General features: G+C 50.9%; 8 protein-coding genes across 8 annotated transcripts; 4 read left to right on the forward strand and 4 right to left on the reverse strand.

The window, feature by feature from the left end:
- Nucleotides 1–1,150: 1,150 nt before the first annotated feature.
- PV06_04833 (uncharacterized protein) lies at nt 1,151–3,770 on the reverse strand. Its single transcript, XM_016405775.1, has 2 exons — nt 1,665–3,770; nt 1,151–1,605 (listed from the first exon to the last, which is right to left on the reverse strand). The coding sequence occupies exons 1-2, from the start codon at nt 3,370–3,372 to the stop codon at nt 1,481–1,483; spliced, it is 1,833 nt and encodes a 610-aa protein (XP_016263981.1). The 5' UTR covers nt 3,373–3,770; the 3' UTR covers nt 1,151–1,480.
- Nucleotides 3,771–3,965: 195 nt separating this feature from the next.
- On the forward strand, nt 3,966–6,894 carry PV06_04834 (uncharacterized protein). The gene has a single exon (XM_016405776.1). The coding sequence runs from the start codon at nt 4,163–4,165 to the stop codon at nt 6,374–6,376; it is 2,214 nt and encodes a 737-aa protein (XP_016263982.1). The 5' UTR covers nt 3,966–4,162; the 3' UTR covers nt 6,377–6,894.
- An 86-nt stretch (nt 6,895–6,980) lies between these two features.
- On the reverse strand, nt 6,981–8,864 carry PV06_04835 (uncharacterized protein). Its single transcript, XM_016405777.1, has 2 exons — nt 8,378–8,864; nt 6,981–8,324 (listed from the first exon to the last, which is right to left on the reverse strand). Exons 1-2 carry the CDS (start codon nt 8,633–8,635, stop codon nt 7,494–7,496), a joined length of 1,089 nt encoding a protein of 362 aa, XP_016263983.1. The 5' UTR covers nt 8,636–8,864; the 3' UTR covers nt 6,981–7,493.
- On the reverse strand, nt 8,843–11,314 carry PV06_04836 (methionine-tRNA ligase). Its single transcript, XM_016405778.1, has 2 exons — nt 11,125–11,314; nt 8,843–11,075 (listed from the first exon to the last, which is right to left on the reverse strand). The coding sequence occupies exons 1-2, from the start codon at nt 11,200–11,202 to the stop codon at nt 9,171–9,173; spliced, it is 1,983 nt and encodes a 660-aa protein (XP_016263984.1). The 5' UTR covers nt 11,203–11,314; the 3' UTR covers nt 8,843–9,170.
- Nucleotides 11,315–11,595: 281 nt separating this feature from the next.
- PV06_04837 (uncharacterized protein) lies at nt 11,596–12,141 on the forward strand (the record flags this gene model as incomplete). The annotated part of the gene is made up of 1 exon (XM_016405779.1): nt 11,596–12,141. One exon carries the CDS (start codon nt 11,596–11,598, stop codon nt 12,139–12,141), a length of 546 nt encoding a protein of 181 aa, XP_016263985.1.
- Nucleotides 12,142–12,634: 493 nt separating this feature from the next.
- On the forward strand, nt 12,635–13,934 carry PV06_04838 (uncharacterized protein; the record flags this gene model as incomplete). Its single annotated transcript, XM_016405780.1, has 2 exons — nt 12,635–12,769; nt 12,819–13,934. The coding sequence occupies 2 exons, from the start codon at nt 12,635–12,637 to the stop codon at nt 13,932–13,934; spliced, it is 1,251 nt and encodes a 416-aa protein (XP_016263986.1).
- A 532-nt stretch (nt 13,935–14,466) lies between these two features.
- On the forward strand, nt 14,467–17,201 carry PV06_04839 (acetoacetate-CoA ligase; the record flags this gene model as incomplete). The annotated part of the gene is made up of 9 exons (XM_016405781.1): nt 14,467–14,920; nt 15,011–15,296; nt 15,369–15,458; nt 15,526–15,551; nt 15,627–15,727; nt 15,782–15,906; nt 15,977–16,182; nt 16,269–16,583; nt 16,677–17,201. The coding sequence occupies 9 exons, from the start codon at nt 14,467–14,469 to the stop codon at nt 17,087–17,089; spliced, it is 2,016 nt and encodes a 671-aa protein (XP_016263987.1). The 3' UTR covers nt 17,090–17,201.
- A 175-nt stretch (nt 17,202–17,376) lies between these two features.
- On the reverse strand, nt 17,377–18,520 carry PV06_04840 (D-xylulose reductase A; the record flags this gene model as incomplete). Its single annotated transcript, XM_016405782.1, has 2 exons — nt 17,377–18,426; nt 18,497–18,520. The coding sequence occupies 2 exons, from the start codon at nt 18,518–18,520 to the stop codon at nt 17,377–17,379; spliced, it is 1,074 nt and encodes a 357-aa protein (XP_016263988.1).
- Between the last annotated feature and the right edge of the window lie 313 nt (nt 18,521–18,833).

Genomic DNA, 18,833 nt, shown 5'->3' on the forward strand with positions numbered 1-18,833 from the left:
TTTGTTGAGGCGACCGCAGAGGTCGCGTGTGGCCGAGTCGGCTGGCACAGGAAGCGATGTTGGAGTGGCCGGACAAGGTTGATGGGGCCAACATGTGCAATATCCTGGATAGAAGGAAGTCGGCAAGGTGAGAGGATGGATCGTTCCAATGTCTGCGCGCTTTGGCCAGAAGCTATGAAGGACGTGGTAGAAAGTAATTGGAAGATATGGACCAAACAACTATCAATGAAGAGGCTCGAAAGATGGAGGGTCGACGATACACACTTCGCGGTGGAGGCCTAATATTCAGAGGTGAAGGACGGAAATAGTCGTTGAGCTAGGGTATCAATGGCCTAGCATCTGATTCGGCTCGCAGTGCGTCGCTAGGGCACATGTAGCCGTTCATAGTTCTACCTTGTCGACATCAGTATACATTGGAGACTGCACTCCGGAGAGACAACAGTGTGTGGGCTTGTCAGGCTTGAAACCCGCGAAAGTCAGACTCGCGCCGCGCCTAGCCTGCGAGGGGATGTGATGCTAAGCTCAGTGGCATGTGAGTCCGGCGGTTTCAGGAGCAGCAGCGCCTCGAGGAGCCCATGTGAGTGGTCAACGCCTTCGATGCCGTGAAGAGATACGGAGACTGGGTGCAAAGGGTGGAAGTGGGAGCATCGAGAGAGGGGCAGCTGGATGCTCAGCGTCCCGGAGAATTTTGGGAACCAGCAGTTTGGAGACGGGACGATCAAAAAAACACCCCAGTCTGCCACGAGCCCGTCGAGGCTTGAAAGCTTTGACCGTGATAGACAGCGCGAAGGCTGCATGCAGAGGATCACCAGGCTCTGACGAATGTGATTCGCCCCAAGGACCGCTGAAAGAAGGTGGCTGCAGCTTAGCCAGGCATTGGGACAGATTTACGCGCCGACCGGGATGGAAAAGAGGGTGCGGCTGGAAGACACACCAGACCAGGGGCAGATACGAATAGGAATGAGCGAGACGAAATAGCGTCGACAGTAGCCATCGCCAGCGGCATTAAACACCATCAACCACTCCTCCCACCAATGATCCCACCCACTTCTCTCGCCATGCTGCAAGTAAGCGCCGCATTATACTTGGACTGAACGTTCGTTGGTCCGACAGGGCCTGGGCTGAGATGCCACATCATGACAATAGCCATCGCACACAATTAGGGCCCTTTATTTTTGTTCAGCTCAAGCAACTTCACATACTCTATCAACAGCTAGCTAACTCTGCAAGATCCGAGCCAGAGAGTTTGTGGATTGTTGCTATCCATCACACTGCAAAAATCAAACAAGGAGGAAGAAAGTCGTACAGCACGGATTCATCATGGAGCAAAGTACACCCATGTCATGGTCCTTTCCAGGTAAGAAAAGAAGAGCCTCATCATTATCGTCGTTCGTGGCCCAAGTTATGGCCCCCAAATCAACCCCAACACCTTGCATGAAAAGGACAAGTACCGGTCGCCCGTAGAGTCAAGGGCCAGCATTTACCGAATGGTCATCTGCTTTGCCATTGCTCCGCCCTTTCCAACGCCGCCCTCTCTCGAGGCTGAAGCACTCACTCCCGCCTTCCGCTCGAATACCTTCCAAAACTTCAAGCTCTCATCAGCCGCTGCAGAAAGTGTTAGTGTGTCTCGCTTAGATCGGGGATTTCCACGTCTGATCACTTACCCGCTGTAGCCAACATCTGTCCGTCAGGGCTTAGGCAGCTGTGGAGGACCCGGGTTTCATGTGCAGGAATTTCCACATTTCGGACCAAGGTAGGATAGCTCCAGATGCTCAATGAGTTATCAGGGAAGCCGCCAGAGCTAACCAGCTCACGGTAATGGTTGCTCCACTTCAAGCTCGTCACTTGCGATCCAGTGTCGATGCTGTTGACGCGAGCCCCGGTCGTGGTGTTCCAGAAGTGGATGTGGCGGTCATTTGAGCCACCTCCCGTAGCCAAGAGATTCAATTGCCATGGGCACCAGCTAAGAGCCTTGACGGCGGCGCGGTGGTTCTTCTTGGCAAACTTGGGAGCGGCGAGAGACCGAGCATCCCAGATGGAAACGAGGTTGTCATTGCCTCCAGTCGCGAGTTGAGCACCATCGGAGCGCCATTCGAGGCCGCACACTTCGGAGGTGTGGGAGACCAATTCAGCGACCTTGTGCTGAGCAACACGGACGTCGTGGTTGAAGACGAGTCCACTGCGGGCGCCAGTCGACAGGGTGTGCTTGTTCCACCCCATCACGCCGACACGGGTTTCGTGGCCGAACATGCTTCGAAGCTTGGTACCCTCTTCGACATCCCAGATCTGTACTTCCCCAGTCCCGAGGCCCACTCCGACGTAAGCGCCGTCACCAGACCATTTCACACTGCTAATGTATGTGTCTGGGGATGTCTCCAACAAGCAGCTCACGGTGCCACTGTCGGCAGACCAGACGTAGACATTGCGTTCCAGTCCAATAGCGACTTGGTTACCGGCACTCCAGTCGAGCAAGTTCAGATAGTAGTCATCAACGAGGCCAGGGGCGTCTAGCACGCGTTCGGGAGCAGACTGGATGCGTCTGCGGAACTGCGCAGATTGAGCATTGGCCTGCTTCAATGGCCGGTTGTACTGTGATCGGAGGTCAATAGGCTTGGATGACTCGGGAGGAGCTGGCTTGAATTCCAGGATTCGCTGGCTGGTAGAGATGCCGCAGGCAGAAGCCAGAGATGATTCGTAGGCAGTAGACTCTTTGTTCGAGCGAGTATACGAAGGTGCGCTGTCATCCTCCAAGCCGAGGCCTTCAAGAGCGGTTGTGATGTCTGCATCGGCTCCTCGAGCAGAGATGTCAAAAGCACTAGCAGCATTTGCGAGCACGACAGATCCGTCAGCAGAGCGCGGACGTGTGTTCTCGTCAGGCTTGGCTGCGCCCGCTGTGGTAAGACCTGCACTGGCACCACGGTTGGGGATGAAACGGTCCGCGGTGTTGTGTGGGAGTCTGATTGTGGTTTTCCCAGTCCTTGATCTCAGCGCAGTCTCTTTCCTTGACTTCTCCCTCGATGGGGTTGAAGTGTGTGGTCCAGTGCCAGCCAAAGTCCACTCTGAGACCCCAAGGTCGAGTTGCTTCGGTGACTGTTTGGTTCTGGCAATGTTGGATTTGGGGGAGTTGGCGTAGGCTAACTTGGAGACTGATCGTGGAATTGATCGTGAGAAGAAGGTGGAGGGATCTGACTTGTGGATTGATTGGTCTTTTCGCAGAGGAGTAGAAGGAGATGAGGTGGTAGAGACATTCTGGGGCATGCTTGTCGTTCTACTTCTCGGTGATGGTGTGAGAGGCATTCTGCCGCCGGCAGTCTTTGTGGAGAAGATGCCATGATGGCTTTTCAGAGGAGTTGACACAGCTGATGTTGCCATGATGACTGTGTGATTAATGATCGAATGGACAACTTAATGTTTCGATCGAAGTCCCTGTAGTACCGAATATCAAAGTGATGTTTCGGCGGTTAGTAATGGTGTCGATTAAGCAACCAGATCTTGTCGTGGAAGTCCGTGCTTGGGTCCAGCAATTCAGTGATATCTCAAGATTCTCAACTGAATGGATCCTGAGACGCTATTGTCGTTGTGTTGGTTAGTATGTCTCTGTTGTGTCTCTGTAATTGTTGGATGATTGAATAACCGAGCGTTGCACGGCAAGGCGATGCAGTCGGAGAGCGATCAAATCTAGCGGATGCAAGTGTGATCTAATGGACTGTATGCTATACACGAGCAATGATGTGCGTGGTAGAAGAAGTAGTGGTAGTGGGAGGTGGATGAGAATGTGGTAGGAAGAAGAGAAGAGAGAGCAGAGCATGAAACTGAAGCCTTGAAATATTGTCGGTCAGTTGTGCAGGGCAACCACGTGTGGAGACGGCTAATTATGTCATCATTCCCTTTGGACCTTAGTGAGGTCAGGTGTCTCGGATAATTATTCTCCCCGATCCGAAACTCAACTTCATCTGTCCTCCAGACTTTCATTTTCTCCGTTCATCAAGGGCACCATTTCTGAACGCAGACTACATGCTCGGAAGTCTCTCAAATTGCTGACACACGGGTACGATGTTCATGGCTTGACACCTGGCCCTCTCTTGATAACTTTGCTGGGTGCGTGGCCAATTTCTCAACGTGCTTGGGTTGCAGCCACTCCTGACTCCCCTGCTTGCTTATAATGGCACAACCATCAACGCCACAACCTCATATTTTCCAACCAACGCCGATACCCGCAACTACGAGTTTCTTTAACAGCATCGCGTCGACTTCTAGGACGGTCTCTGGTTGCAACACACCGACAGGATCCACATACCTGATGCCTACCAGCCCCGCCAAGAATGCTCTGTCATCAAAGGATGGCTCGAAACCGAAAATTGTCAAGACAACGGGCCAGAAGCCGGCTTGTCTAGTCAACGCATCTGTGACATACTGTGGTAACGAGCAGATCTACGCCTTTGGAGGCTTCGACCAGTTCACAGACGAAGTGTACAATCACGTGCTGAGGCTGAACCTGAAGACGCTAAATTGGGCGCTAGTCGACAATTATGGAGATATTCCGGGAGTTCGCATGGGCCATTCAGCCTCGTTATACCAAGGTGACAAACTTCTTGTCTACGGCGGAGAGAACGAACATCGAGAGTATTTGTCCGACGTTGTGATTCTAAACCTCAAAGACCATCACTGGACTCAACCAGAAGTTCAGGGGCCTATTCCCAAGGGTCGCGCTCGCCACGCAGCGGTCGTCTACGAAGATAAATTATTCGTCATCGGTGGTCTGACAGGCGAAGCTAATTACATCCTCGACGACATCTGCTACCTTGACCTGAAAACATGGACATGGTCTAAGACCTGGAGCTTTGTCCAGCGATTTGATCACAGTGCCTGGATCTGGGGTGGCAGACTATGGGTGTTGGGCGGCCTCGGCGCAGACATGGAGCGTCCATCTGAAATATGGTGGTTGGATCTCAAGGGGAGCCCTGCCCTTTCTGGTTCCGGAAAACATTATTCCACCATGGGACGACTTCCAGGCTCTCGATCGGATCCTTTCTTGCATCCAAACAGAGCCGATCGTGTCGATACATACACAGCAAACTCGGGCAGCGTTCACATCCGTTCGTCTCGTAGAGAGAAACCTACAGCGCCTGGCGCGATATCGTCGCTCAAATTCGTGTCAGGACCCCATGTGCCGCTACAGTCATCCGGGACACACTTCCATGTGTGCTCATCCGGAACGTTGTTGGACTTTGTAACACCATCGTCCACGATACGGCACAGTGAATGTAACTTGTCTTCTCTGGAGCTGGACTCGCTAAGATGGCAACGCCTCGTCGAAGGTCCCGAGTTGTTCCAACCAAATTACAAATGGCACTATTGCACCATCAACGAGGATGGGACCAAAGTCTGGCTTCTTGGATCTACCACCGAAGACGCGTCTGCTATAGGGCAAGAACTTCAACTGAGCGAGGTCCTCGCTGTGGACCTCAAGAGATACGGTCTTCTGGGCACGCAAGACGGCACTCTCTCATCCGAGCAGAACCGTATTCTTGCCTCTGAACGTCCGACCGTCCACGCTAGTTCCCTAGGCGGAGGAACAGGCCTCGGCTCTGATTTCGCCGCCATCTTCGACCAGCCTCCAGAGACCAGTATGAGTGACTTCGTAATCACGGCCAACATTGAATCAACTGACGACGATGACGTCTCCGAGAGCGGGTCCCAGGGCAGGTTCTCACTCAATTCGACTAGCAGTCAAATGCTCGTGTCTGACAACAGCAATGTTTCTCACCCGATTTTTGTCCACAAGATGATCCTTCAAGCCCGCTGGCCCCACTTCAGACGCCTCTACGCGTCGAAAATGGTCGAATATCAGACCTCACGTCTGCACATACCCGAGCCTTATTCCGTCGTTCGGGCATTCCTATACTACTTGTACACCGACAGCATCGCCCCACACGCCGAATTCTGTCGCGACCTCACCGACGTGGCGGGCATGCTCGTCATGGCCAACCTGTACGACATGCCCAAGTTGCGTCTCTTGTGTGTCAATCGACTCTCGCGCGAGATCGACATTGAACACGCCGCCGTGATTTGGGAACGCGCCGGACGCACCGAAGAAGAATGGCTCAAGGCTCGGGCGGCCCGCTTCTGCCTGATGAACTGGGGCCGCGTCGTCCGCACCGAAGGCTTCAGGAGTCTCAGCCGTCAGAGTCTGATGGAACTGTGTGAGGTCGTGGACACCGAGGGGAGAGTTGTTGGTGGTGAAGAACTCGACGACGTCTGCGTCGACGGGTTTGGCGCCGGCGGTAGCTACAGACATCGGCGAAGAAGCCACCGCCCGAGCGAAACGGCTGACGAGACCGAGGGAGACGACGAAGACGGAATGGATATGAACTAGTATTCCCTTCCTGGTACAAGAAAGAGAAAGGCAGCCGATACAGCACGTAACGTCTCTCTTGCGGCGAGGAAGGATAGGAACGGGACACGGGAGGGGATAACCTGCCTAGGTAAGGTAAACAAGCTCTTCGAGGCCTACCTATGTAAGATCAAGCAACCGAGAAAAAAAAAACATGTGATACGAAACAAAGGCGGAACAAACAGGCATTCGAGCGCGGGGGAAGGAAAAATTTGGGCACAACAAGGGATGGATGGCGTTATGCACAATGAGCAAGCTCTATACTGTACTCCGTACTTTTTCTTTTTCAGCCTGACGAAGCGAGACATTGACTATTATTGGCAGCGCATCAACAACGACGACGACGACATAGCTTGGGCTCGGGGACACGTCTTTGAACTTTTCTTATTTTCTTCTTTCCATTTTTCATTCCCATCAGCATCAGGTTCCTTCACACTATTCTAGGTAGTTTCTTTTTCTTCGCAGCTTATAGAAGTATGACTTTTTGTACATGATATCCCCTCTTCCAAGCGTATTGGTTCCGTCATCGTGGCCTCACTAACGGATATCTAATGATAAGCTGTTACTTGTTCTTGACGGTCATGACTCGGGGGAAGTGATTCAAGGGTATCATTATTTCATTCTCACTGTTGGCTTTTTTTTGACCAAGCCCCTATGGGTAACTTAGGTACTCCGTATGAAGTTTTACAATGCCCGGTCCAAAGCGCATACAACAACTATCGCTGGGACGGACCAGCTTCGTAATAATAGACTTCCACTCTTGTGTCTTTTCGGGACGAGACGTCTTCTTCATGACTGCGATGATCATTTCAGCCCTCAAGTCGATCATCTCATCTTCGAACTCAGTGCTCATTCCTCTCATATCCAGGCATAAGTGCCACAGAGCCAATCCGGGTAAAAATGTATCAAAGTTCTTTTAAAAGTGCAGTATTGCACCACACTTCAAGTCGGAAGCGATGTCCATGCTTAGTAGAAATGACACACGTGCATTGTCGGAGTGACTGTATCACCTCGACGTTCTCCGACCCATGATTTCATGACCATGCCCGCCATGTGCCTTCGTCCCCTTGCCGTTGCGTAAAGTTTCTCCCTCACGAGTCTATCGTTTCTTGCCGCCCGGTCTCGGCTTGACCTCATCTGGCTGGACACCGTGTAGCATAATCTTGCACGGCATCTGTTGCGTGTTTTTCTGATATCCTTGGCTCCAGTCGTAACATACCGCATACGCGAATACACTGCCTTGCCTATTGAATGCCGTTGCCGTGATGGGTGCTCCGACATTCGGGTATCCTTTCAATCTGTGCTTCGCGTTACCGTCCCAGAAGTGGAACGTACCGTCACTGCCGGCCGTCGAGAAGGTTCCGTGAACAGGGTGGAACGAGATGGCATTCACAGCGTATACATTGGCAACGTCGCGGTTGGGTCCGGTCGCATTCGGGTTGTCTCTGTGACATTTAAAGCTGAAATTATTCGAGGCATCCTTCTCCTCCACGTATTGAATCGCACAGCGGCCCTCGATACTGCCAACAGCGAAGCCAGTAGCATCCGTGAAGCAGCTCACGACCCGCGTCTGAAATTTCAACGGTGATTGCATCGATTTGTAGAATTTCTCGGGGGAGTTGAGGTCGACGATGTTGATGTATCTGTCTGCAGTCCCGATGACCAATAACTTGTTCTTGACGTCCATCGTGTAGACTCGCTCTTGACATTGTAGTGTTGCGACGGGATTTTGTGATCTGAAGTCCCAGTATTTCACTGTCTTGTCCCAGGAGCCAGTAACAAGAATAGGCGAATTGTTGATGGTGGCGAAGCAACAGGAGCGTATGGGTTGTTCGTGCGCAACGAGAGTCTGAGGGGTCATGTTGCCCGAGCCCAAGTCAAGGAGTCGAAACGTCTTGTCTGCACCGCAGCCTGCCACTTTCTGACCGTCCTGTATGCTTGTTTAGTAGGAGACTTGTGCGATCTTAGGTCTGTACGACTTACCTCAGACCAGGCGCAGTTGAGTACTGGCGCATCGAAATCCATTGCGGCTTTCCCTTCGCTTTGCCCTTGCTCGTTGACCTGGTATATTCGCACCTTCTTGTCCCATGATGATACGGCTAGGAAGTCGCCTTGTGGAGAGAATTGAAGATCAGATATACTGTCTTCAGGAGGTTGTACAAGAGCGACATCCTTCGAGACGTCTCCGGTTGTGCTGGACGGAGCAGTTGTTGTGGCCGCGGCACCAAAGAGGCCTGACATGGTTCCAGAGGTCTATCGACTTCAGACGAACCTCTATGGTACGATTCTGTCGCTCGGGAATTGGCTTTGGAGGGAGTTCTCTTCTCGAGCGCGGCCAAGGGACAGTAGACAGGCAGCTAATGTCGAAGGCGGACGCGATGATTTTAACGCGGTTCACTTCGAAATTCGACTTACAGAAGGGCCGATAATTGCGGCGGAGTAAATATGCCACAACGTACTACGGCAGAGCAATAAATAACATTCAAGCACTCGAACAAGAAGTCTTCATCGTCTCAACATTTAGATGCTCTATGCTCTACGTGTGTATTGCTGCCCAAATCCGAGTATCTTTGACTCTTGGTTCAGCTTTTGCTTTAACCTCAGTGGCCACGAGGCACCAGCCTTTGACCGATGCAAATGGAACATAGCCGTTGAGGGCCGAGTATACACGTTCATCATTCTCCCGCCATCCAGTATCTTCCGTCGCGTGGTAGATCGACACTTTTGGTTCAAAGATTCCCACAAACCGAGCGTCGATGGTCAACATTAGAATAGTCTAGGACGACGGCAGAGTGATTTGTGCGACTCCGTCCGCGACTTTCTGGACTGCTGCATCTTCACCAATTCCAGGCGCACTGTTGATCCGTTCTTTGCCTTCTGCACCACCTTTCGCGGAACTTTCCACACCCTCACCACCTGTAGTTTTAGTGGTCTTCTGAGCAGCCTTCTTCGCCTTCTTCTTTTCTTTGTCTGCGGCTTTCTTGGCGGCCAGTTCGGCCTCTGCTTTTTTCTTTTTCTCCCGTTCAGCTTGATTTCCACCAAAATGTTCTCGCCACTCATCGGCCTTCTTTTCATCGATCTTTGTGAAGAGGTACTCTGCTTTTCCGATTTTGTGGCCAGGTTTGATATATGTTGGTAGCCAGCCGCCTTCAATGTCCTGTTCGGACGGGATCTGCAGGAAGTCGACATTCAATTGTTTGCGGATTGATGCACACGTGGCCGGAAGATAAGGTTCGAAGATGGCAGAGCAGAGATAGATCAGGTTGATCACGGTGCCAACTACTGCTGCGGCTAGTGTGGGATCGCTGGCTACCAGGGCGTTGTCAAGTCTATGTGCTTGAATGAGACCATTGCCTGCCTCCGCCACTTTCATAGCAATCAGAACACCATTTCGAAGATGGACGGCTTCCATTTCGGTCAGATACTGCTTCACAAGATCTGTGACATCATCCAAGTGCTGCTTGAATGACGACGGTAGGTTGTGCGCATCAAAGTCTGGCAGGACACCAGAGTAAGCCTTGGGAGAGTTAACAAGCTTGATAACTCGATTGACAAAGTTTCCCAGCTTGGCGAGAAGCTCTGAGTTGTTTCCATCGATGAACGACCGCCATTCGAATTGGGTATCACCGGACTCTGGGCGGTTCTTAAGTAGGTAATATCTCCAAACATCTGCAGGTACTCCAGTCTCTCTTGCATTGTTTCCGAAAACACCAATTCCGCGGCTCTTGCTGAATTTTCCATTCTCGTAATTGAGGTATTCCGTCGAGGAAAGATGATGTAACTGGGTCCATTGCTCGCGCGTGCCCATCTGGCATCCAGGGAAAATGACCGAATGGAAGGGAACATTGTCCTTGCCCATGAATTGATAAAGCTGTACGTTCTCGGGATTCTTCCACCATTTTTGCCATTCTTCGGTGTAGTTCGCCGTTATGGATGGATAGCCTATGCAAGCCTCGAACCACACATATAACACTTTGTGTTCGTAGCCTGGCAGTGGTACTGGGACACCCCAGGCCAGATCCCGAGTAATGCCTCTTTCTTTGAGGCCTTGCTTTAGCCATGATTCAGTGATTATTCTCGCACTTCTTGACCATGCACCCTTTTCAATGGAGTTCTTCGACCACTCTTCAATTTTTGGTTGCAATTCGTCTAATCGGAGATATGTGTGTTTGGTCTCTTTTGTTACAGGAGTCGCACCATCTAGCTTGCAGCGGGGGTTGATAAGGTCAAGAGGGTCAAGCAGGTTACCACACTTGTCACATTGATCTCCGCGGGCGTCATCGTAACCGCATTTCGGGCAAGTGCCTTCGACGAAGCGATCTGCCAAAAACTTGCCATGTTTCTCGCAGAAAGGCTGGCTGTTGATATGCTCAGTGAGATGGCCGTTGGCGTGAAGCTTCAAGAAGATATCCTGAGCGATTTCTGTGTGCTGTTTGGTTGGCGTTCGGCCAAAGATGTCAAAGCCCAGCTCAAACCATTCGTATATCTCGGTATGAATCTTGTTGTACTTCGCACACAATTCTTCTGGAGTAACACCTTCTTCTAAAGCCTTCGTTTCTGTAGCTGTGCCGTATTCATCGGTTCCGCATACGAAAAGGGTCGGTCGTCCGCGGGCTTTGTTGTATCTGGAAAAGACATCGGCACTGAGCACGCTACCCACGATGTTTCCGAGATGCGGTACCTTCGGCGAATGTCAGTGAAAGCGTCTCACTCTGTCGCAGAAGACTTACATTGTTCACGTAGGGTAAAGCAGATGTGATCAGAATATTTCTCTGCCCCTCTTGTGGAAGAATCTTTTGGGAGCCCATGGTGGGCGTGGACGGCGATGAATTACTCTGTCTATTCTGTGATTGTCTATTGAACACAACAAAATCCAGAGTGTCAATAGCCCACGTTGAATTATCTAGACGCCTCGTGCTGTGTAAAGCGCAATTGAATCGCCCTTTTTGTGTCATATCCGCACTGAGTCAAAAATCCCCCGCAGCCTCATGCATCTTAGTCATCATCGAGACTCCAACCCATGTCCGTCTGCATTTTTCTCTAGGCATCGTTTTCTCTCTTCGCTACATGGACTCTACTCGAACATTCCATATCGTTGTCGCGATCAATCAAGGTCTCAGCGAGTTGTAGCGGCCTTCTTAGCTCCTGAGATCAGCTACATAGGGATGCCCATTACCTTTTGAGTAAATCTTCATTCCACGATGGCCTCTGATCCTTTTGATGAATTACTCGAACTCGAGAACGACTATTACAAGGAAGGCTATGATGCTGGAGTAGCCGACAGCAGATATGTTGGCATGATTGAAGGTAAGGTTTTTGGCATCGAGAAGGGATACGAGAAGGCGATTGAACTCGGCAAACTTCATGGACGAGCCCTTGTTTGGCAAAGCAGATTTCTGCAACAACCGTCAGGAGCAGACTCTACGCCACCAATATCACAACAAGAATCTATGGAAGCTCCGAGGTCCGGTGCTGCTCAAAAATTAGACGAGAGTGTGACGGCTCTTCCCCGGCTCTCGAACACTACACGCCTCCGAAGGCACGTCGATGGCCTGCAATACGTTACCGACGGTACAACCGTGGCACGAGATAATTCAGACGAAGCAGTAACGGAGTTTGACGACCGAGTGACCAAGGCTAGTGCGAAGGCCAAGGTCATTGCCAATATAGTTGGCGAATCGCTGAATCCTGCAACCAGCACAAAAACTGGAATTGAAGACGCTACGGGACTTCAGGCAAGGCGTTAGACTTTGTTATCTGCAGCAGTTTTCTACAAACTACCTTCTAGCCAAGTCTGGTCTCAATTCTACACTCATAGGCTATATATACGGCCTCAAAACGGCCTCATGCCGACCGGCAATTGGGGATTTACAGGCTTCTCCGCAAACTTCTGATCATCTCCACAGTATCAGGAACAGCACGGTGTCATAACACCGTGTAAAGTTATGCACCGCAGATCCCTTTCGCTACCTCCCACACCTTTTTCCCCAGAATTATTGCAGCAATCCATGATCGACACGGCTTTCTACTGGTCTTTTTCGATCCTCCGACAAGAACAGTTGCCGACACGAGGTATGACAAACGAAAATGCACTCTTTCTCCTCATGACGTGCAGGTAGCCAAGAGAGAAATCTTTCCCACCCCGCAGCAAGATGCAGGACTCAAAAGGATGGCATGCTGTAGTGATGGTCTCGCTCTTCACTTTTTCAATCTTCCTCATAAAGCAATTGTACAGCCGTGATGAAGACCTCTACAGCTGTTTTAAGCCTTTCTCTGGCGGTTTCCGCGTTTGCGCAAGTCCAGCCGGCTGGTGTGACCCAGCCTATCGTGGAGAAATGTGGTTCTAATGGCAGTGTTGTCTGCGTGAACAAATATGTAAGTATCAGCAAAGAGAATTTTATTGAGTTACTCTAACATCCTCCAGAGCGCTGTTCTACCCTACCACTTCAATCGGTCCATCTCGAACAATAAGGCCGACTACGATTACCGCAATACCAGTGTTGGCAATGCATCCACTTGGGACCTTCTGGGACCTGCCGACTTTGTCGTCTTTGACCGAGAGCGCGGCTTGCAATATCTCGGAGACAGCCCAAGCTATGAGTTTATGTTCCCTGTCTCGAGTGCCGTGCACGAAGCTCCAATCTATGCGCCCAAGCAGAACCTGCTATTTATTTCTCAACTGGCTCCACCAACAGGCGTCTTGCCTCAACTCGTCGTTGATCTCAACCAAAATCCGCCAACCTTGAGCAACTACACCCCCAACCCACCCATATATGCACCCAACGGCGGTACCTTCCGCAATGGTGAACTGCTCTTTGCTGCAAGCGGCGGCATTGACGAGCTGGGAGGAACTGAGCAAAGGGTCTCACTGCGAACGGTTGACCCTGCCACAAACAAGTCAACTGTGCTGTTGAACAATTATTTCGGATTCTATTTCAATAACATGGATGATGTGGTGGTTCATCCAACCACGAGAGATATCTTCTTCACGGATCCAGACTACAGTTACTTCAATGCTCTGACTGATACTGCACCGCAACTGCCAGCTGCAAGCTACCGGTTTGACCCAGCTACAGGTGCAGTGTTCCTCATTGACGACACGCTCATGCAACCCAACGGAATCGCCTTCAGCCCTGATGGTCAAACGCTATACATCTCCGACACAGGAGCCGTCTATGGCACAATAGCACCTGGCTATGGAGGTGATGGTACTCAGTTCAATACGACCGCACCACGCACAATCTACGCGTTTGATGTTACGAACAATGGCACAAGAGTTTCGAATAAGAGATCATTCTATCTCGCGCAAGATTGGGTTCCTGATGGATTGAAGGTCAGCAAGGAAGGTCTCGTCCTCACTGGCTCGGGACACGGTGTTGATGTGATTGACGATGTTGGTCAACTTATCATGCGTATTCAGACCAACTACACCGTCCAGAACTTTGCCTGGACTGGCGAGAATCTCTCGACACTCTGGCTCATGGGCAATAATGGAATCAGCAAGGTGGAATGGAATATCACAGGCCAAACTTTGGTTTGATGAGTGAGATCTTGCAAGAGGGAGAGAGAACACTCTATTTTGCGAAGTAATGTTTGATGAATGTTGATCTCAATAGGTACCTATATCAAGTCAATCTACTGATACGCCTTTCTTATACATTACCTGGGTCGTGGGTAGGTGTTCGTCGTGCATCTCGTGGAGTCTCATCAGCAGGACACATGCAAAAGGCGTCGTTAATTACTCAGCCATGGAAGATGTCTTTTATCCTCTTAAGTCTCCAAGGATCGGTCGTGAACCACAAACTACCCCGTCCCATCCCCATGTCATGCCGGCCGGGCCTCGTTTTGGGTCCCACGCACGGAATAGTGTCTGTCTCCATTCGGCCGGAACCCCAGACCCACTTTAATTTCACCCAAGGGAGAGCCTTGCGTCTTGGTCACTACGTTCGCACGTCTATCTACCTTGTGGACTTTTGTCAAAGCAATAGATGAGACTGATCTGTGTGTTTGTTGTAGTAGCGAGAGTTGAATGACGATTGGCGTATAGAGCAAAAGTCGACGATAGATCTACTATGGCGACACCGTCACAAAAGCCCTTGTGGGAGCATCGGGCTCCCGAGTTCAGCCAGGTGGACGTATTCCGACGACAGATGAGTTTGAAGTACGGGTTGAATCTGAAGACGTACGATGACCTTCATCGGTGGTCTGTCGACGAGCTCGAAACCTTTTCGGCGGAGGTCTGGAAATACTGCGGCATCGTGTACAGCGAACCACCTACATCGACCGCCATCGGTCTCGAATCCATGTGGCCACGACCTCAATGGTTTCCTGGTGCTCGGCTGAACTACGCCGAGAACATGCTCGCCACGGGTCTCGCCGTGCACCCTGACGCCATCGCCGTGTCGGCGTGTCGCGAGGGTGGCACTGAATGGAGGCATCTCTCGTGGGTGCAATTGAGGGCCGAAGTGGAGAGATACGTCAGTGCATTCAGACATGCGGGCATTCGCAAAGGTGATCGTGTAGCAGGTACGTCCTTTTTTTCTGTTTAGATACAATCAAAATAAAAGAAGGTACAGACGAAGGCTGACTAGGTTGCCTCTTCTTCTTCTTCTGTAGCCGTCATGACGAATTCGCCAGAAGTCCTACTCGTTCTTTTGGCATCGGCCGCCGTGGGGGCCATATTTTCGTCCACGGCTCCTGATATGGGTCAGAAGGGGATCACGGAGAGGTATCTCCAGATCAAGCCGAAGTTAGTCTTTGTGGACTCTGAAGTGCTCTACGGTGGTCGTAACCAGGATCTCCGTGGGAAAGTCAGCTCTGTGGTTCGAAGCCTACAATCCGCAGGTGGCGATTTGAAAAAGGTTGTTGTGACAAAGGGTCGACTGTGGCAGGGCAAAGATTTGTAAGTGTTGATGCTGGACTTGACCCCCCCCCAAGTAAGTGATAGATCCCATGGTTGTTGACATTTGAGAAGAGTATCCCTGGATACGTTCCTACAAGCACCACGAAGAGAATTGGTTTATGAGCAAGTCGAATTCGATTATCCCGTTTACATTTTGTATTCGTAAGTATCTATATCGCTGCTTGATGGTGGTTAGAGGACGGACCGGCTGATAAGCGTCCGTATTTAGATCTGGAACCACGGGTCCACCAAAATGTGCGTGCTGTTCACAATACATACATACATGTGTGTGTATGTGTATACGCACCTCAAATACTGACGGGTTTCCAGGTATATGTCATGCGGGTGGTGCTGCTCTTCTACAGCAGAAAAAAGACCTGATGCTCATCAAAGACATGGGCCCAAATTCGGTATACTATCAATATACTACTGTAAGTGGCAAGTATCCAGCTACATGTGCCTCTCGACTGACCCTTAGTTCTTAGACCGGCTGGATGATGTGGAATTACCTAGTGGCCGGACTCAGCACTGGTGCTCGAATAGTCATGTACGATGGAAGTCCTTCACATCCAAGTCCCGAATACCAAGTACAACTGTTATCAGAGCAAGGGTGAGTGACATAAATATCTCATCCTGGAATCGACACATCAGTGCATATCTAATGCAGGGCCTGTGTTTAGGGTGACTGAATGGGGTACGAGTCCAAAATTCCTCGCAGCACTCAAACAACACGGTTTGGGTACCATGCCCAATCTCGACAACCTCTATCTCACATTAGTCACTGGGTCACCACTCTCGGTTGAATTGTCGGAATGGTTTTATCAGAAATTTCCAAGGCATGTTGCAACCTTTAGCAGTTCAGGCGGTACAGATCTCGTGAGCGCTAGTACGTTCTATTCTCCCTCAACCTCTCTCTTCTTCTTCTCGTACCACACGCAAACCTCAAATACACTAACTAGACTTCTCGAAAAGTTGTGAATGGTTCAATGATGAGACCTTTCTACGCCGGAGAATTGGCGACGAAATGTCTAGGAATGGCCGTGGAAGTTTGGGACCTTGACGGCAAAAACATCGAAGATACCGGGGAAAAGGGAGATCTCGTAATCACGAAACCGTTTTTCAGCATGCCCGTCACATTTTGGGGCGAGGATGGCATGGAGAAATATCGAAAAGCATACTTTGACCAGTTTCCCGGCGTGTGGTGCCATGGTGATTTTATCAGCAAGAATCCCAGTACTCAGGGTTTCATCATTCATGGTAGAAGTGATGGAGTATTGAATCCGGGAGGTAAGGAAGAAACCTCACTTTCCCACAATAACCACGACCGACGTGGAGTTTCTGACAGTAAATCAATGCTAACTCTCACCTTTGGTCTGCCAGGTATCCGATTTGGCACAGCCGAACTGTACGGCATAGTGGACAAATTCGATGAGGTGCTCGATTGCATAGCCGTAGGTCAAAGACGGGACCACGACACGGACGAAAGGGTCTTGTTGTTTCTCAAACTCGCCACTCAGAAACCTCTGACGAAGGACCTCGAGAACCGAATCAAGACGGCCATCAAGACCGAACTAAGCGCCAGACACGTGCCGTCGTATACCCTCCAGGTCGCCGACATCCCCTACACGGCCAACGGGAAAAAGATCGAAAACGTGGTCAAGGACATTGTGTCTGGACGTGTCCCCAAGATAGGAGGCACGGCCGTCAACCCGGAATGTTTGGAAGAGTACAAGAGATTTGTAGACTTGGACTCGATGTCTTCTGGTTCTGGTCCCGTCAGGGCAAAGCTGTAAGTAGTGATCTTGGTACAGTATGTGCTTAAAAGGCAAGGCGGATATGTGCAAAAAAGATATACCTAGGTAGGGACAAGAGAGTCTCGATCCAAGGTTTTGGCCCGGATACCATCCGTAATACCTAGGTATAGTGGCAACATTCCATGACGGCAGTTCAGAAGCGAAAAGCGTCAAGGACGGACATCGAGACAAGATAGAATCGAAGTAGCGTCAAGATATCATCATATCATGTCGGAGACTTTTTTCTTATTTCTTGTTTTGTCAATTCATTACATACAATCACCTAACTATTTAGGTCCCTCGATCAAGACCTTGATGGCCTTGCCGTTTTTGACGTCCTCAAAGGCCTTTTCGGCGTCCTCGAAGCTGACTTTCCGGCTGATCAATTTCTTGACGTCGACCTTCCCGCTGCTCACCAGGTTGACGGCGGTCTCGTAGTCACCCGAACCGTACCTGAAGCTCCCCTTGACCGTCAACTCCTTTGTGCACGCCGCCATGATGGGGAACGTGATCTCGTCCCGGCCCATGCCACCTTGGACGTAACTACCTCCCATGCGTAGGACGTGGATGGCGGTCTGGACGCTGGGTTCGGCTCCGCTGGCGTCGATGGCCACGTCCGCGCCCCGACCCAGGTCGTTGTGTTTGATCAGGTTTTGGGCGTTCTCCGCCGCCGAGACCCTCCCAGGTTCAAATGCCGCGTCCGCGGCGAATGACATGGCGAAATCCAGTCGTTCTCGATTGATGTCGACGGCCACGACCTTTTTGGCCCCAAACGCCTTGGCGACGGCGCAGCACAAGAGACCTACGGGACCCGCGCCGAAGACCACACATGTGTCCCCTTGCTTCAAGCCGGACTGTTTGGTGATGTGAACCGCGACGGCCAGAGGTTCCATCAGGGCCCCCTCCTCCAGGCTCACCTTCTCGGGGAGCTTGTAACAAAAGTCTTCCGGCAGGACGTAATATTTTGCCAACGTGCCGTCGTAGGGGGGAGTCGCCGCGAAGGCCATGTCGAAACACAAGTTGTATTTCCCTTCTTTACACCTCACGCACCTCCGGCAAGGGATGCCAGGTTCCATGGCCACCCTGTCGCCCTTTTGTACGCTACTCACGCTCGACCCGACTTCCACGACCGTGCCCGCGGATTCATGTCCCAACACCATCGGGTCGTTCACCACGAAATGTCCGATCCTCCCATGTTGCCAGTAGTGCACGTCCGAACCGCAGATGCCAGTGTAGTTGACCCGGAGGAGGACGTCGTAGGGACCCGTGAGTTTTGGGACCGGTCGGTCTTCGAACAGGACATCTTTGATGCCACGGAGGACGAAAGAGTTGTTTTCCTTTGGAATCGTGTTAGTTGGGCATACACAAGTAGGACTCGGTATGGTTCAGAGAATTGGGTAGCCTCACTCTTGTTTTTGTCTCGGAAGCCATTGTTACGGTTACACAAATATACCACAGTTACACTCACACACAAAGGAGACAGAGATAGGTAAGTAAAATATCAGAGTATCGCAGGGAGGTGAGGGGCAGGTTTCGGACTCTACTATCAAAATAACAAACGAGTTTTCTTCACCTGCAAGCTCTATACGAACACACAAGTCGCATGGAGTAATAGGGTCGAGTAAGGTAAATATTGAGCCAGCGGACCGCTTTCCCGTGCTGGTAAATACCTATCCATGTGTCTGGACATGGGACACCTCTGTATGGGTCATCGCATCCCCAGTGTGTCTCTTGTCTTTGACCA

The sequence above is a fragment of the Exophiala oligosperma genome (genome assembly GCF_000835515.1).
Source record: "Exophiala oligosperma strain CBS 72588 unplaced genomic scaffold supercont1.4, whole genome shotgun sequence".
Classification (NCBI taxonomy): Eukaryota; Fungi; Ascomycota; class Eurotiomycetes; order Chaetothyriales; family Herpotrichiellaceae; genus Exophiala; species Exophiala oligosperma.

Coding starts and splice junctions, on each gene's coding strand:
- PV06_04833 (XM_016405775.1), bottom strand. CDS start 3,372: ATGGCAACATCAGCTGTGTCAACTCCTCTGAAAAGCCATCATGGCATC. Junction 1,606..1,664: donor ACAGATGTTGGCTACAGCGG/GTAAGTGATCAG, acceptor CACTTTCTGCAG/CGGCTGATGAGAGCTTGAAG.
- PV06_04834 (XM_016405776.1), top strand. CDS start 4,163: ATGGCACAACCATCAACGCCACAACCTCATATTTTCCAACCAACGCCG.
- PV06_04835 (XM_016405777.1), bottom strand. CDS start 8,635: ATGTCAGGCCTCTTTGGTGCCGCGGCCACAACAACTGCTCCGTCCAGC. Junction 8,325..8,377: donor TCAACTGCGCCTGGTCTGAG/GTAAGTCGTACA, acceptor ACAAGCATACAG/GACGGTCAGAAAGTGGCAGG.
- PV06_04836 (XM_016405778.1), bottom strand. CDS start 11,202: ATGGGCTCCCAAAAGATTCTTCCACAAGAGGGGCAGAGAAATATTCTG. Junction 11,076..11,124: donor CTTTACCCTACGTGAACAAT/GTAAGTCTTCTG, acceptor CATTCGCCGAAG/GTACCGCATCTCGGAAACAT.